Source organism: Boleophthalmus pectinirostris, unplaced genomic scaffold, assembly GCF_026225935.1.
Source record: "Boleophthalmus pectinirostris isolate CB_2022bp ecotype Guang Dong unplaced genomic scaffold, ASM2622593v1 HiC_scaffold_21, whole genome shotgun sequence".
Lineage (NCBI taxonomy): Eukaryota > Metazoa > Chordata > Actinopteri > Gobiiformes > Gobiidae > Boleophthalmus > Boleophthalmus pectinirostris.
In genome coordinates, this window is record NW_026571175.1 from 10,957,442 (window position 1) to 10,975,947 (window position 18,506).

At 37.8% G+C, this 18,506-nt stretch overlaps 1 protein-coding gene across 1 annotated transcript; it reads right to left on the bottom strand.

Moving 5' to 3' along the window:
• Positions 1–1,926: 1,926 nt before the first annotated feature.
• Positions 1,927–13,241, bottom strand: maneal (mannosidase endo-alpha like). Its single transcript, XM_020917694.2, is given in 6 exon segments — positions 1,927–2,773; positions 3,596–3,672; positions 9,486–9,595; positions 10,917–11,170; positions 11,172–11,427; positions 13,113–13,241. Coding segments are annotated over 5 exon segments (1,329 nt in total). The 5' UTR covers positions 11,423–11,427; positions 13,113–13,241; the 3' UTR covers positions 1,927–2,136.
• Positions 13,242–18,506: the final 5,265 nt, after the last annotated feature.

Sequence of the window (18,506 nt, forward strand, 5' to 3'; positions counted from 1 at the left end):
ATGCTTTCTGTGAGATTTGGTATAAACTCGACTGCACTATTCTCCTCAATTCAAGCTGCCCGTTGTCCAGTGTAATAAAGCTTATAGGCCAAAAGGGGTCGTTCACTTGAAAATTAGCATCAATAATTTAGAATAGAGCTTTGCTCCTAATACAATTTTATTAATGTGTTGAGTTTGACTTTGGAGAAATAAAGTGATAGCACTGTCTTGTTCAAGAGGAGGTTTATTTCAAAAGGTCATCATGTCTATGTTTACAAACTATAATAGTCAGAGGTGGGTAGTTACATTTACTCACTTGAGTAAATTGCACTTTTCAGAGTACTTTTTGGGCATACCTTTGCTCCTATAGTACTCTTTCTTGACTAAAAAATTTGGTTACTCTGTCCCACTGTGAGTCTACAGGTGGCAAATGCTTTACGGTGACAATATTAAGTCATTTGAACGTTTGTATTTCTTCCACTGCCCCTATCTTTTGAAAATGCCAGATTCTGTTCATTAGTTAGTATTTTGTCTTTAAAATTACATGTAAATCATGTTACATCATGACCTGTTTAATTTTCTCTTGAGTAGTAGCATTCCCAAAGACTTTTTACTCTTGAGTAATTTCTTGGACCACTACTTTGTATTATTTTGAAGTAACATTACTCTTAGTTGACTCTGCTCTACCCACCTTTGATAGAATAGAATTAATATGGAAAATTAATATCAAGACCAATCAATGAGGGTTTGTTTTTGCCATTATCCTAAGCCCTTACTGTGTGCAGAGTCTGCAGCTATGACCCAACACTCCATCAGAGGGCACCCTTACTTCAACTGGACGTTACAGGCAAATCTTGTTTCCTCATTAAATGATCATTTGCATTATAGTACAAATATTCATAAATGTACACACCTCCTGCAAGAGTGTAATGTAAACTCGCCTTGTAATTTTATTTTCAAAAACACAGGAAAGGAACAGTTTTAATAGAAAATAGGCAAAAGAGAAATTATTAACTGTACATTCAGGAACTAAATCAATTACCAGGAAACAAAGTCTGTCTCTAAAACCAAAAACAATGTGAGCTTGATATTCTTTACTGTTTTTATAGGATTTTTACTTAGTCATCAAATTCCAGTAATGACATCCTGTGGTATAGCAGCAATATGATTCAAACTATAAACACAATCATTTAGTATTTTTCCAAGTGTTCCATTTTAGGTCAATTCACCCTATCCAAAAACAAGAACGAATTGCTGTGTATGAGAAATAAACATAATTATATTGACATTTGGATCATGAGACAGAATTCTCCAGACAAAACTGTTGTAAAACTCCATGTGTTCAGTTGTCAGTGTTTAATATAATGACATTCTGTACAATATGTTGTGCATAAGTGCATAAAACAGTGAGGGTAGAGTGCATGTAGAGAAAGTCCTTTTAAATGCCCTTTCTTATGTAAAAAATAACACTTATGTAATTTAATTTTACATAACTTATATTGTGAAAATGATTTGGACAATAGATTTGCCCTCTTTTTTGTAAACTAAGTAAATAGTGATTCAGTTTAAATTAAGCTAAAACAATAACTGCTAAATCAAAGTACTAAAATAATCAGTCCAGTGAAGTTAGACTTTTGCATACATCCAGTGCAGAAAAAGACACAAAATGAACACCCCAATATTTGTGAATTAAACAAAACGGAACTCTAGTTATGTGAAAACATCATTGCAACATGGCAAAAGCTTCAAAAAGTCATAATAAAGTAATATAATACAGGAGATTTGGTGACACTTTATAATAACTACACTTTAATTAGTCAAATAAAGCATGAACAAAGACTTAATTCATACAACTTAACCCTAACCCTTAAGTAGTCACTAAGCCTGAATCATACTTAATAAACTATTTGTTCATTATGAATTAAAGCTGAAGTACCGGACTTTTTTTTTTTTTTTCAAAATGAATCCATAAGGTAAGTGACAAATCTTTTTGGACCACAGCAGACTGTTTAAACTAGCTCTGCTTTTCAGTTTTTTAAATCAGGTACAGTGCCTTTAAGACAGCACAAATCAGCTCTAAGTCTTTGTTCGTGCTTTTACAAGACTAGTTAAGGTTATTATAACGTTTGAAATTTTTTATTCATGTCTGTAAAATATTCACAGTAACCACTTGTCCTTCTCTTTGTTGAAGTTCTCAGCCCATTGGCGCGTCAGCTCCAGGTAGTGCTCTGGCTGGTTGGGCAGGTAGTCCAAGTAGAGGCGCGTGGCTGTCTTTTTGGGCACCGCTTTCTCGATCTGCGTCCCCTCATGCCACTGGTTGAAGGAAGTTATTGTCACAATTTCAGGCCTCACCGACAACGCCGCTTGCAAGGACGTCTCATAATATCTCCCATTCACCCTATTCCTCGTGTTGTGGTTATTCCAAGGCCGAACCGCTGTATCCACGTATCCTGGCCCAACGCTGGGAATGAACAGCAAATTATTAGAATCGCAAAATGTCTTGATAGCTTTCCAGTTTTGGTGGGAGGAGCCAAAGGAAAACCCGTTGGAAGCGAAGTAGGTGTACATGCCGTCGAAGCCGCTAGCTAAAATGTCGTTTTTGTGGCGTTCTTCGACAATCAGGGCGACAAAGACTGCGTCGTAGGGCGTGCCGCGGATGGTGTGGGAGCCCTTGGGTGTCAGAAGCTCTGCCCACGAGTCAGAGGGGGTGAGGTACGAGTCGTAGACATAGAAGAGAGGGAGGACGCGACCCGTGCTGGAACGGAGCCGGTAGAAGGCGCCGTGTTTTCCATATCTGAGGGAAAAAAGACAGAGTTTATAGACTGCACTTTATTAATCATAAATGAAGAGACTATGAACGTGGCCTCTCTGACCTCCACCAGTCACCCACACACCATATTTAATTCATATAAAGGTGGTGTGAGTTTACGAGTGTTGCCCACCCAAGTCATTTATTACATACAATACAATACAATTTCATTTAAATAAAGTCAAATGAAGCATCCATAACGTGATCATTTTCTGTCCAAAACACATTTGGTTTTGGGGAAATGTTTGAATAATTTAACTATTTATAAAGTTTCATATTTTATGACTCTTGTAACTTCTGTTTATTAGTTACCACATAGCTGACTAGCTCACAGCAAGCCTTCTCCTTTTTTCTTCAAAAAGTACAGAAAAATAAAAGGGAAATTTACCTCCGGAACCTCAAAGTGGGTGATCACTTTTGAGCTCCACTCTAACTTGCATATAAAAGGTACATGATTTTCTAAGAACTTCTCACACCACTTTTGTTAAAAATAAGGTGCACTGCTGTGCTCATTATTTGCAAAAATAGTTCAGAGGCTTGTCATCTTTGTAGATTTAGAAAGAGATGCTTGCAGGAAATCATCAGTTATTTAGCAAAACATTTTAAGTGAAGCTCAGTTGAACTATTTTGTATTTTGTTGGGTGCACCATATATGTTTATGCATTATGAAGCTTGATTTAACAAGACTTCCTGCTGCCCCGCTTAGCCACATCCACAGAGCAGGCATCTATATTTAACTACCAGGGCTCTTTATCAGGTTACCGCGTCAGAGATGAGAACCCAGAAAGAAAGATCCCCCAGTCTTACTTGTCAATGATATATCTGATGTTGTCATGCATGCTCTGCTCCGTCCGCCCCTTGTATGGCTGGATGTGGAAGGCCACCTGCAAAAGGTAATACTTTTTAATACCAAATAAAGGTTATTTTATGTAGTAACATCCTGGAATGTAAAGGGTTATTGAATCTTCGCAGCCTGCAGAGTGTTATGTAAGCAAAGTGATTCATTTTTTACTGTTCTCTTACATCTTTCATCTGTTGTTACAGAAAAACCAAGGCTAAAAAAACAACCTTGGATGTTGAAAAGAGTGATTGTGTACTTTGTATGCCTGTACCCAAACTATGAATGAAATTGAACCATGACAGTGGAACATAGTTAAGTTTCAATACTTAGTGCCCCCGATTTAATCTCATCTCCCTCTGATTATGAACCAAGATAGAAGACAGCTCAGTTTCATTAACTAGTCCAGCCTACTTAGTCAGTTCTTGTTCTCATTCTGAACCATGATAGAGGAACATGGCACAGTTTTCAGTGTTTATCTCACCTAAATGGCCCCATCTCACTATTATTATGAGCCATAATAGAGAAACGTGGCTCAGATTGATTAGTTAATCCTGCCTACTTATCTATTCTCACTTTGAAAATGAACCAAGATAGAGGAACATGTCTTAGTTTGATTAGTTAGTCACACCCACTTAGTCCCCATTTTAGTTTCATTATGAACCATGATAGAGGGCACAGCTCAGTTTGATTAGTCAGTCTTGCCTTCTTAATTCAATCTTACCTTTATTATGAACCATAATAGAGGAACATGGCACAGTTTAAATGGTTTGTCCCACCTATTTAGTCCCATCTCACTGACCATGATAGAGACACATGGCTCAGTTTGACTGGTTAGTCTTGCTTATTTAGTCCAATCTTACTTTCACTGTGAACCATAATAGAGGAACATGGCATCTTTTAAATGGTTTGTCCTGCCTACTTGACTACATCTCAGTTTAATTTTGGACCATGATAGAGGACCATAGCTCAGTTTAGTTAGCCAAGCTCACTTACTCCCTTCTAACTCTGATAGAATACCATATAGTTGTTTATCTATAATGGCTGATCTCTGCCAATTTCTTAAACAGATTTCTCATCTAATGCAGAGATTGGTGTTGTGGTGATTTAAACTATTTATAGTAATTCCTGTGATAATCTTCTTATTTGGAAAGCTTGTGATGATTTGATTCACTCCTTTTTCTGTTGAATGCACTTTCATGATCAAACAGACAGCTATATACTTTTACCCACCCACTCACCAGTTATCATTCTCTTGAGTAGACCTGTAGCAATATTTATAACTGTGTTGATACAGAAAATGTTAATACAGAACTTGAACTGAAATAAAAAAATAGCACAATTAAACTAAACTACAATGGTTCGTAGATGTGGATTATCCGACCCCCCTATAGCTCAGATGTTATAATTCAAAACAAAGTTACAATTTAAGGCAAATAAATGGCACACACAGTAAATAATAGCATTATTTATCTGACACTGATTGAACAATAAGTCAATATAGTAATTAACATGACAGGCATAGTTTTCAGTGAAGGATTTAATCGGTCACAGTGAGAGACACTGAGACATGCATAAAGAACATATCAAATAGGTCAAATAAACTGAGACTAAACCCGTAGCTAGACCTTGACTAGACCACGACTGCTCTTCAAGGACCTATATTGTACAAAATGGACTCTTGTGAGCTTTAAACCATGTAAGAATGTTGTTACATAATCAAAAACAGACCCAAAGTTGTGTTTTGTTTCATTCACACATGTCTGAGTAATCCTTCATTATTAGTCTGTCTACATCTCTAAAGCTCAAAATACTCAATTCCACCTTGTGATGTCATGTTTTGATAGTTTTCAAGTTAACAGCTACCTTTTATCTTTTGTTCAGAAGAGACTGGCAATTCCAGGGCTGAACTTATGTCAATGATTTTAATGAGGGTGAATGGAGTTTAAAAACACAGTGGAGCACTTCCTGTATTACCACATGACATCACAAAGAGGAACAGAGTGTTTTGCATTTGAGAAAAGAACTCAGCCTAAATATGCAGGGTTTGTGTGTTAAACGTGTGTGAATGAAACAAAACACAACTCCAGGTCTGTTTCTGATGAGGAAATAACATTGTAACAGATCAGAAAATAATATAAGTAATATAGGCCCTTTAAATCAGGATCATACCATGACAATGTTGTACCACTAAGCATAGAAATCTAGCATCTCCACTAGCATTCCTGCAAACATACTGCATACAGTACGTGACCAAACAATCTCCATTGGGAATTCTGACTTAATCTCCAATAAAAACAGAACTTTCCATTGTTTGTATCCTAACCCTGAGGTAGTATATAAAAATAGGCATTTAATAAAGTGCTTTTCTTCTCAACCACATCTGCAGCGCTGGCCTTGGGAGAGTGAAGAGTCTGTCCTTTGTCTGGTATGTAACAAAAGCAGGGAGGACAGTGCACTTGGCCTAAAGGAGAGATCTGATAAATGGCTCTGAGGGAGGAATAGAAGGAGGAGAAGAGGAAGAGCAGAGGAGGAGGAGAAATGACACAAATGTCGCTCTCACAGACTGTCTCGGGACAAGTTTATCTGAGGACACTAATTCTAAGGATTAAAAATATAATTCTATAAAACGGCTTATACTGGTCTTGGCTTAAAAACTGAACACATATTCATACAGGCAACATGGGTGACGTGCTCAGCTCAAGGACAAAATGACAGTATGCAATGCGAAATTACCTTTAGAATAAAATATCTTTCTCTTGATATGCTGGCCCAAACCTGCAATATTTGGGCAATGAAACTTTTCCTCTGCCTGCTAATTTCCATGAAAATGCTACTGCTTTGTCCTCAGTGTTCCACAGAATGGTATTAGTCTTATCTATGTTGCTTTGAAAAACATGCATTCTTACTATGAGTGGGCTTGCCTCTCCAGATATCTGAGCTGTAACTTGGCCTTGTAGTATCACCTGCTTGTCTCCATGGACATGGCTAGGTTTATAAAGCTTGGAATCAAATGTCCAAAACCCCCCCCAAAAAAACAAAAAAACATTGACCAAAATCTGCCATGTTTGTTGCAACCGTGCAAACTTGTTAAGCTGCTGAGTCACTAATGGTCTGGTAAATACATTTATTACACTATAGTGTCAGAATACTTTTTGAATTAATGTTTAGTGTTTAGCATCTTAAGGGGCAACAGTAGATCAGTTAGTAGACTCTCTGTCCGCTGATCTAATGGTTGGCGGTTTGAATCCTGCTTTCAACACAAACATCATTGGTAAAACGGTCAGATCCACTGACTCACAGGTCAAACAGAGTGAGCAAATGAATGCTGTTGTTGTGTCCTTGGACAAGACACTTAACCCACCTTGCCTCAAGTGTCCGTGTACACTGGTGTATGAATCTGTGTGTGAATGGGTGAGTGGTTCCTTGCAGTAAAGCCCTTTGAGTGCCTTGAAGGTGGAAAAGTGCTATATAAAACTTAATACCATTGGTTTAACATTTAGCTGAATTAAATACTTTGAGGTGTGATGCAATCAGTAACTTCTCTATGGAGACAAGCAGGAGGCAGGTTACATAGTGCACCTTTATCTATAGTTGATCTTGATTTTAGGCTACCTATAGTCTTGTATAGCACAGTACACACTAAGCAATAGTCTTGTTATGTGACGTTATAAGTAATACAACAGATACTTTTATTTTACAAAGCTGTACTTGACAAATCAAGAGTAACAGAAATATGCATTATTGTTATTTGTACTAATCATAACTTATCTAGACATTAGCCACTTACTGCAATAGACCAGACCAGCTCCTACACATACTCACTTTACCACCCATAACACTCCAGTCGGTCTTAAAGTTTACAGCGTGTGTGATGGAGTCTGCTGTCATCCATAGAAAATCATGTTTACTGCACTCAAAAGCATATAACCTCAAACAACACGCTCGTCTCCATCTTTGAAAAGAGCTGGCGTGTTACCATGACGACGCGACACCGTTGGCACCACCTCAGACCTTCTAGACAGCCCAGAGATGTTTGAAAGGCCGCTTAGGTAAGGCTGACAGGTCTGTTGGAGGTAATGACGGCGGAGTGAGAGCTTTCCTCCTGTTTTGTCAGCTAAAGTCAGTCAGGTCTGGTTATGTAACTTGTGAAAATAAATACTTACTTGAAAACTATAAAAATATCATAGTGTGGTTACATGCTATATGGCATAAGATAATAAGTTGTTTGCTCGTTCAGTAAGTTTTTGCCTGTTTTCATGTAATAGTAGGGGTGTAACTATATCCAAGTCTCACAATATGATATTTATTGCGATATCATGGGAAAGCTCACGATATGGTTGATGATTTTCACAATATACATCTCACAGTACGATATTTACTGTGATATTTTGTGGAGGTTAAACAGCTAAAACTGTGATTATGCAACTTTTTCCTCTTAAAATGCCTTGACAAGACTTAATCCAAAGAACTAAAACTTAAAAGCGCTTAGAACTGTTATTTCTTCATGTACTCTACACTGAAATGGAGCAAAGGATCATGGTCTATGTAGTTCCCTGTGTCTTTTTAAGATAAGGCTGCACCATAACTCTTAATTCAAGCAAGGAGACTTAAAATTCGATATATTGTGAGGGTCCACAATATTATTGTGAGAGCTTTGACGATACGATATCAAGATATTTTGGTTATTGTTACACCCCTAGTAAATAGTAAATGGTAATTAGTCACATTTAAATACCACTTTTCTACCTTGACTGAGAGATCAATGTACTTCACTTCATCAAGAAACCATTCCTTTTCTGAATAGCTTTAGAATGAGCTTGAGCTGTACAAGAATAAAGCCACCTAGACTAGTATACATCCATGGACCACAGTGGAACCTACCTATGACTAAGGGTTCACACAAATACACCACATGGTAATAGAAAATAAAGTACTATTACTTAATGTTGAAATTACTGTCTATTGTCTAAGTAAAGTTGAGTATTGAGTATTGAGTCTATCTTATTGTCGAAATAGAGTTTGAAATGTAAATATTTGCATAACAGCACTAATTAAATAAGTTTAATCAATAACCTGCCACATTGAGGCTATACCCTTTTTACCCCTAAACCTCTGTCCTCTCTGTGTAAAAACATCCCAGTGCAGTGGGCAGGAGCGATCAGTCTATGATTCATTAGTGGAGTGAGCGCTGGATCCTGGAGGGGGTTATGGATCAGTGTGTGCCAACAGTCTGGTCTCTGCTCTGGGGCTGTCTGCTGCGGAAGGGCATCCAAGTCTATTCTCGCACCTTTTAATTACACACATCTAACCCTGACAGAGCGGGACAAATGGGACAGTAGTGGAGAGTAATACACTTTAGCACTACTAAAACTGTGAAACGATGTAGCTTCTTTGTCTATCCGAAGCAGCAAAAGTCAATTGTAAGGCATAGAGGTGGGACGAGTAGACAAAATTGTAGAGCAAAAGTACTTGACAGAAAAAAGATAATTACCTAAATATTGTTTGACAAAGCAAAGGGTATCCATATATCTTACTTCAAGTATTTGATGTTTTCTGTATGTATATCAAATGTGAAAAGTATAAACATTAAGGAAAAAAAAAACATTGAACAAGAGAGTGCATCCAAACTTTTGACTGGAAGTGTACAGCGGGCAAGAGTTTAAATGTTTTTCCTCTTTCCACTCCTTTTCAAGCTACATTTGTTATTGTTTTGTTAATATGTATGTGTGTGTGTATGTATGAACAGATATGTAAAAAACAATACAAACCTATTATGTCAACTTTTACCATGCAGATGCAAAATCAATCAATCAATATGTTGAAAAATATAAACCTACCGGGGCTCTCACCAGTTACCTTGATGCTGTGTCTGTGGGCAGCGTCCAGAACAGCAGGCACCAGGTCTTCTGTAGGTTCTCCGTGATCATCTGCCACTCCAGGAGGATACCAGGACAGCACCAGCACCCCTACAGCATAACAAGAACTACATAAAGACACAACAGATACAACTCCTCTTCACTTTTCTTGAAAAAAATAAATGCTATGGGCAAAAAGAACAAGACGGCCTGTCACGATCGACAATATATAAAAGCAATCAAGATAACAAATTTTGAATTATGATATATTGTTACAGAGAAATACTGAAATAAACAATAATACTGAAACTATTTTATGCTACTTACACAATACAAATAAAGTAGAATAATCTACAATAGACAATATCATTGAAAGACATGACAAATAAATAGCATTATTGAGCAATAATTAGTTACTTTTTCAATACTCTGCAGGTCAAATCTTATCGTATTACCACAAAAATAACAATTGAGCACCAAAATTAATTCTTCATCTATAAATTACTGAACGATAAGTCGATAAAGCAATTATCGTGACCTAGGCCTAGTTGAGCATTCATGTGTCTGGGTCCCGTACTGATGGTAAATAACTTCAAATGCGTTAGAAGTCCAGCGTCATGCCTCTTCAACTCTCAGGCTACTTCAATTTATCCTACAACACTTGTGTCTCTCATCCCTACCAATTACTTTTGCTCTGTCTGAACCCATTTTCAGTGTGTCCCCTGCCCTGCACGCTTAATACGATCAGTCACACCTGAACACTAGATCATGTTCAAAGGAACAGCTCCCAGTTCTGCCTTTAGGAACCCCTTTGGACAAAGTTCTTTCCCCCACCACTGCATCAGGCTCCAGTGTGTATGTCCCTGTTTGACAGGTGCCTACTAAAGGCTACACCTGTATAAGTCAGTCATGATAACCAATTTTGAAGCAGGATATATTGCTAGAGAGAAATATCATGATAAATGATAATACTAAAACTACTTTATGGCAGTGACACAAAGCAGGATAATCTCAACCCCAATAAACTAATTTTAAAATAGACAGTATTATTAAAAGGCATGAGCAAATAAATAGCAGAATGAACCAAAAATTTACCTATAAAAGTTATTTATACAACCCTCTACAGCTCAAATCATAAAATAATACAAAATGTGCCTATTGTTGAAAAGAAAATGTACACACAATAATTAGTTCTAAAATATATTGTTCCAGCTTTCATGTATGAAACGATAAGTCGATATGGTAATTGTCATGACAGACCTACACCTGTAGTCACTGACTGTTCTTGCTGTTCTTGTTGTGAATGTTTCCTGTCCTATGCTGCAGAAATGGAACTTGCTGAAAACTGTTTTTTAACTGAGTCAGGCCTAATTAAATGAACATTTGCTGGCACACATTTTGTAGTGTTGTGCAGTGTAATAAATTGCTTTACCTGCTGCAGCCTCTTCTATCTGGGACATATGATTCTCCAGCACTGTTGGATCTCTGGAGCTGTAGGGCCCCAGCTCCGGGTAGAAGCTGGCCGCGATGTCTTCAGGAGGCGAGTGCTTTCCCTGGGCATGACTTGCTGCGATCTTAGGGTCCCAGTGCGGCACCAGCACATGATCCCAGTGAATATACTTCTGGTCCATGCTCGGAGCCCCATACCACAGATAATAAAATATATGCACGTCATAAAATATGCTACTCGCGGTCAGACCTGGTGAATACAACTTTGGTATCACTGTTTCCGGTTTGGGATTGGGGGGATGCGGCTTGGAGGTCTTTAGCGTCAGCTCGTCTGCGCTCTGAGTGCTCCCCCCCAGTGAAGTCCAGACCCGGGGCCATGTCCGAGAAACCGTCGCTGGGCTTGAGGGTGCGCAGTCCCATCATGGTGCCGAAGATGAAGAGGGTGAAGAGGAAGAGGGCCACCAGAGCCTTCCGCCGCAGTCGAGTCATGGTGGCTGTGTTGGAAAATGGAAGATAAGGTTACTCTTTAAATTCCTATATTACACAAAATGGATTATTGTGAGCTTTAAACCTTGTTATAATGTTGTTACCTCATCAAAAACATGGATACCTGGACTTGTGTTTTATTTCATTCACATGTTGGAGTCTGTCTACATCCCCAAAACTGTTCCACCTTGTGATGCCATGTGGTGGAAGTTTTCAAGTTTACAGCTACCTTTTACCTTTAGTTTAGTAGAGATTGGCAATTCCTGGGCTGAAATTATTCAAATGATTCTAGTGAAGATGTATGAAGTTTAAAAACACAGTGGAGCACGACTTGTATAAGAATAATAATAAAATAATAAAATAATCAAAATAATGTTCACAAATTTCATACAACATTATTTTTAAGGAATGACCAGCTGGGCTTCCTGGCCAGAGCTGAAGGTTCTTGTTAGAGCATAATAGTAAAATAAATAAAGTGCTGAAGACCAGTTTCAGTTGGTTGTTTAAGAATAATAAAAAGTAGAGCACATTGCAGATTCACTGCACTCTGCAGACTTCCTTTTGCATTATTAGTGCTGTAAGTGGGATCAGTTTTCTGAAAGTGAGTGTGTTATCAGAGCTGCTACCATAAATAAGCCTATACATTTACATGAGAGGAGAGGTAACATTACAGTGAATAGGCCTATAGTAGAACGCAAATTGATTCAATACTCAGGCTTTTCTGAAAAGACTGGAGTGTTGTTTTGTATTGGTATTAGCCACATCATATTTTGGGAAACATAACTTTGCTTCAAGTCTTACAGAACCATTTCAAGCTGCAATAATGATAAGATATTTTAACACATTAAATCATTTGTCAGTATCCCCAAATTGAATGTCTGTGTCAAAAAGTAGGAAAATGTTTAGGTTACTAAACTTAAACTTGAAAACTACCATTTCATGGCATCACGAGGTGGAACAAAGCATTTTGATGTAGACAAAGTAGTAATAAAGGGCTGCTCAAACATGTCTGAATGAAATGAAACATAACATTACCTCAACATTTGATGAGGTAACAACATTATAGGATGCTAAAACAAGAGTCAATTCTGCACGAGAGGACCTTTAACTTTACAAACAGCTAATAACACATTAAAACATTGCTGTTTCATGTCTTAAAATAATACAAAACGGTGCATGCATCGGCTTATCCTAAATACTCAAATATCTCCAAATCCCTGTAGCCTACTTTTGGTTGAGTTGCCACTAAGTTAGAGAACGTTCTGCGCATAAATCACACACAGTCAAATTATGATTAATGCTGAAATCCACTGTCTACCATTTTACAAAAAGATTAAAATATGACAAAACATAGAATAAACCAGATTGACTCCAGTCGCTGTCTGTGGTGCTGAACTACGTTGCTTCACCCACACGCCGTGAGAGCTTATCCACAACCGAGCATCGAGCTAAAGCAGCCAGAACCATACGATCTCTGCAATAACGGCACTTAGATCACGAACTATTACCAAACCAAACCATTTTGTACCTGCGAGTCGAAGTCTTTCCGAGACAGAACACTCCAGGTTTCCATAACCGTCGCACATACTGATTTTCTAGGGTTCAACACATCATTTGCAGCTAAATCCCCAAAGCCACGCAACAGTTCCATAATGATCTAGATTAAAAGCATAAATTACACAAACACGTTTACCTGTTAGTCCACACGCCTTCGTTTAAAGCTTCCAGGCGCCTTCAACCCATCTTTTCTCACCAACAACTGCAGAAAATAATGGCTAAAAACAGCTATGTGTCGTGCGTAAAGGGAGGCGAAGAGAGGCGCATTTCCGACCCTGGCACAACACAAGCGGGGCGGGTTTAGCCTTGATTCAGATCAAATCTGATTGGCTGGTGGTCATCACAATCCAAGCTTATTGGGCAAATGAAGAGAGAGAGTTTGGGATCCGGAAGATCAGTAGTGTTTGCAGTAGAATGTTGAGAAAAAAATTAGGAAACAGCTAACAACTATCTATGATCGCTATTATCGCAGACTCAGATTTTGTGGTGTAATTTTCATAGTAGACATAGTTAGACGGTTATTACTGGGCTGAAGTACATACAAAGCAACAAATAGGGTCTGTGTTATTTTGTATTGTCTACACGTGCATTTCATTCAGTCCAGCTGTGTTCAATACCTCGATGCTGTTCCAGGCACATCACTACAATGCAGTGCTTTGTACACCATTGCTCAGTTCAGCATTAGATTTGAGGATACGGACACTGACCCATATCAACCACAAGAGGACGCTGCAAACCGTATGCTGTCTGTCTGCCACAAGAGAGCGCTGCAGTCTGTATGTATTTTACAAAGTAACTATTATGTAACAGACCCTATATAGGCCAATAGGCTCCGTGTAGGACTCACTTACCCAAGTGGGTGGATGTTAATTTATTCTTTTTAAATCAATCAACAAACATACTGCACAAATATTTTCATATCTGAACTTGATAATTCAGTGAATATACCCCTAACATCTTTAAACTTCATGCCTGAAATGTTACTCTGTCCAAGGTGCTGACATAGACTTCATTCTTTCATTTGTGAGGCCAAATCTTATTAAAGACTGATCTTGTCAAATCTCAGAAACTAAGCGGGGCTGGGCATGTTTCATACTTGGATAGGAAACCGCTGGGAAAATCAGGTGCTACAGAGGGATGCAAGTGGCAAAAACTATTGTTATGTCCTTAGGCAAGACACTTCACCCACATTGGTGCAGATTGGCAGCCTCGCTTCTGTCAGTCTGTCCAAGGGCAGCTGTGACTAAAATAGTAGCTTACCACCACCGAGTATGGAGTGAATGAATAATACATCAAATTATGAAGCGACTCTGAGCATCTGCAAAAGAGCTATATATGGCTATTTATTTATGTATTTATTTATATATTTATTCATTCATTCATTTTTTAAAATGCTGTGAACATAAACCATACATACAAATATTTCCAAGTGATCAGAAGGTATCATCAGTAAGGCAGACAATCAAGTCTTTCACAAATAAATAATGTACTGGGTTTAGTTATGAATCTCATATCAGCCAATTATTTAATTAAATTATGATTATATAATTATTATTTTCATATATTTATTTTCCAATTTTGCTTTTCTTTAATTTCGATTTTAGGGACCTTATCTTGTTGCTTGTCCAGCACATGTTGACAGCACCAGTCCTGTCAGAAACAACCTTCAAAGATATAGGCTTCATAGGCTCGATTCACACTTACATCACAAACCAGGAAGATGTTGGGAAAGACGCGAATACAACTTCCGGTGTAGTTACTGACGCTGGGCTCACCCAACATGGATCTATTAAAACCAACTGTGATAAAACCCACTGAAGTAAATGTGATCAGCGGTAAAATGAAGACTGTAAACATATGTGCTGTTTGGAGTCATCTTGAATTTGGTGCCTCATCTCTTCTAATTGCATGTACCCAGTGCGTTCTGAGTTGTCTGTCAGTGAGGAAATGATGAAAACTGAGGTTTGCTTGTAATTGTTGATTAGCTGAACATAACAGAATGTTACAATGACATCTAGATGAAGAAAACTGGGCCTGGGAAGTTGTAATCACATTTTTCCAAACGTCTTTGTGGTTTGTGACGTAAGCATGAATAGACCCTATTGTTGAACATAATTTCCCTATCTTGTGCTCCATTTTAAAGGGAATGAAATGTAATTCCTACGAACTCTTTCACTTATCTGTTAGATGGCATTCACATCTAATTGCATGACCAGTCCCTTCTAAAGTGGGTGGGTTTTTCTGGCCAGGTTGCAGATCTGACAGAAAGTCCAAACAATAATAACAACAATAACAGTTGCATTTTCTGAGCTAAATGAAATGTAAAATGTAAAAAATTTAGATGCCAACATTTTCTACTGCAGTTTGAGACAGAGGCAGAGGCAGTTTACAGGGGATGCCATCCATGCATGTTTGAGTATTTTAGTGGTCTCTCCCTTATTCAAACCCTCCTTGTAGTTAGGTCTAAAAATCTACAAAGCTCAATTCACAAGCCTATGTCATTCATGCTCCCACACGACATCTCTCCATAAATATACAAAAACATTTTACAAAACTGTACATAGCAACTTGACAAACCTGAAGCATTTTCAAAACAAGGTGGTGATCTAAATATCATATATCTGTTAGCAATTAATACCCCATAGAAGTAAAATACCTCCTCTCTAAAATGTGCCTCACCCAATACTGTGTTTTTAAAAATATGTTTATTATTTTTTTTGACATAGAGTTAGCATTGACAGTGATGCAGTGCTGCAATAACTGTGACAAGAAGCTATGCGTTGTCCAGCTTCCTCTCAGTAGAAAGATAAAAATATATGGAACAATAGCACTAGTATGTTATGATAAAATGAAAATAAGGCTACACATTAAAAATAAGGCTTTAAATAAAAAAAAAAAAAAGTTCTCCTCTATATATGCCTTCAGACACATTCTCATAGAACTGAAATCTACCTTAAAATAATACAAGTAAATCTGAGCAGCATTTCTAACAGAGAAAACATGTGAAATATCAGGGCTAATGTGTCCAAAATCACACTTAATATTGACTCTTGAAGAACATTTCACAGAACATTTCACATAATTCAAGTGTTGTTTTATGCATTATCTAAATCATAAGGAACACAATATGCTTTCTACTGAAATCCACAACACTGTAATGGAGCTCAACAGTGATCACCCAACTTTATAAACCTATTAAAGCATTTAGCAGAATTTTGCGTTTTAAATGTGCTTTTTGGACTTAAAACATATAAGTTAACACGTAGCTGGTTAGGCTCTGTGATATCTTTGAACTTTTAAAGGTCCTATATTACACTGTTTTCTAATCTATGTTATGTTGTTGTTTACTCATAAAAAACATACTGGAGTTGTGTTTTTGTTTCATTCACACATGTTTAATACACAAACACTGCATATTTAGCCTTTTTTTTCCATACTGGAAACACTCTTCCACTTGTGATGTCATGTAGTAATACAGGAAGTGCTCCACTGTGTTTTAAACTCCATACAGCTTCACTAGGATCATTTGGATGATTTCAACCTTTCCAATCTCTACAGAACAAAAGGTAAAAGGAGCTGTTAACTTGAAAACTATTGCTTCATGACATCACAAGGTGGAACAGAGCATTTTGAGCTTTGGTGATGTAAACAGACTAATAATGCAGGATTACTCAAACATGTGTGACAGAAACAAAACACTGCTCCAGGTATTTTTTTGATGAGGTAACAACATTATATAAAAGCTCACATTTTGTTTAATATTTGACATTTTTGAAAAGGTTTATGGGAAAAATGAATGGAAAATTTACTTCAAGAACCGGGGTGGGCAGTCACTGTTGAGCTCCATTATAACCACCCATATTCCATGTTATGTTTTGTTTACATTTTCCATAACTACCAGTGTTGCATCTCTGCATCTGTCAGAGCCATCATCTCTAATAGCCAACGTCAACTTGGTATTGATTTCATTCTGTCAAATACATCACATTGAATAGACTAATCCCTTATACTAAATGTACCCACCCACACACATTCACAACCCAAAAAAGACTCTCAAACAAATCTTCGAATCAAAGAGCATATTTTGACATATCTTATTATGAACAGTAATATTTTGCATAAGGAAATCCTGGCCTGGAGCAGTCCCCGGGCAGTTGGTTTCGTTGGTTTCATGTGGGAGGGGTATCTGTCACACCATTTCAGCGCGTATAGATTTATTATTGATCAGGCTTATTGAGCGCCTTCCCCGCAGAGGTGGGGGTCAAAGGGCAGCTGACAGGACCCCCCATAGGGACCTGAGCCCAGAAAAGCCAAATGCAACGTGTGCGCTCAAATATGTTTAATAACTGCAGAGCTCAAGGTGTATCTCATATGGAGGAATATATCAAGCACATAGGAAATAATGGAAATGATGAGCTGGGATATAATGTTATGTAGATTTTTGATAACTGAACTATTGTGTTTTATGTTTAGTAATGTTTTGGTTTTGTGCTGTGGTTCAACACAACCATTGTATCTGAAGTAAAGAAATAATAAAGATGACACTAAGGGTGCGTCTACTCTTGTCCTGGTTTGAACGCTATTTAGTCCTGTTTTAGTCCTGGTTTACAAATGGTTTAGTATAGCTTTAGATCCAGGTTTTGTTGCAGTTTAGACCCAATTGTATTGTGTTGTTTGTGCAAGTGTGAATGTACCCATCTTCTATCTTATATTCTCAATCTGTGAATGAATAGTTTTCATCAAATTTTATGCTATTTTTGTCAAATGATTATAAATAACTAAATGTCTTTGAATTCATAGGCATTTTCTGTTCTAATAGGTTCACTTTCATAGATTTGATTTGTATAATGTATCACATTTTAAATTTATGGTGCACTTTGATCCATCCTTCAGTGGCACTGGATCAGCCAGACAGGGGCACTGGGTGACCACACAGCAGTGCCCAGGAGCCCAACTCCAGATCTAGAGCTAGCCTTGGTCAGTGCCTTGTTGTGGGTTATGTTTATTGGCATCTTTTCTTGGCAGCTTAGAAGCACAGAGCACCAACATAGAGCTAAGGTGGGACTGTTCAGCTATGGAAAAATAATTTCTTTATAATATAACAGAACTTTTGAATTCCACAGTAAATGTTGGCACTAAAATCACCCAGATGTATTCTCACAAGTGATTTTAATTTAGTTTATTTTAAATCCTATCTATAGAAAGGAATATGACAGAATACCCTTGTGCAAAAGTTTAGTAGGAGTACTTTTTAATCCATAAGATAAACATGTGATTGTATTTCAAGTTTGGAAGTATTGCTTAATTTAGACAACAAAAAACTTGGAGCAGATGGGCCCAAAGACTTCCCATAAAGAATGAGTGTATAGATAAAAGGCGTGTGGGGGGTCAGAGGTGGGGTTGAATGCACACGTGCCAGGCTTTTGTCCCCAGGCCTGGGGCTGGGGTCACCTCAGGAGGGGAGGAGGGGCTGTGAGTTTAGGGGACAGCCGGTGGACAGTCCCCTCTCCACGCTGAGTCAAAGCCCTGT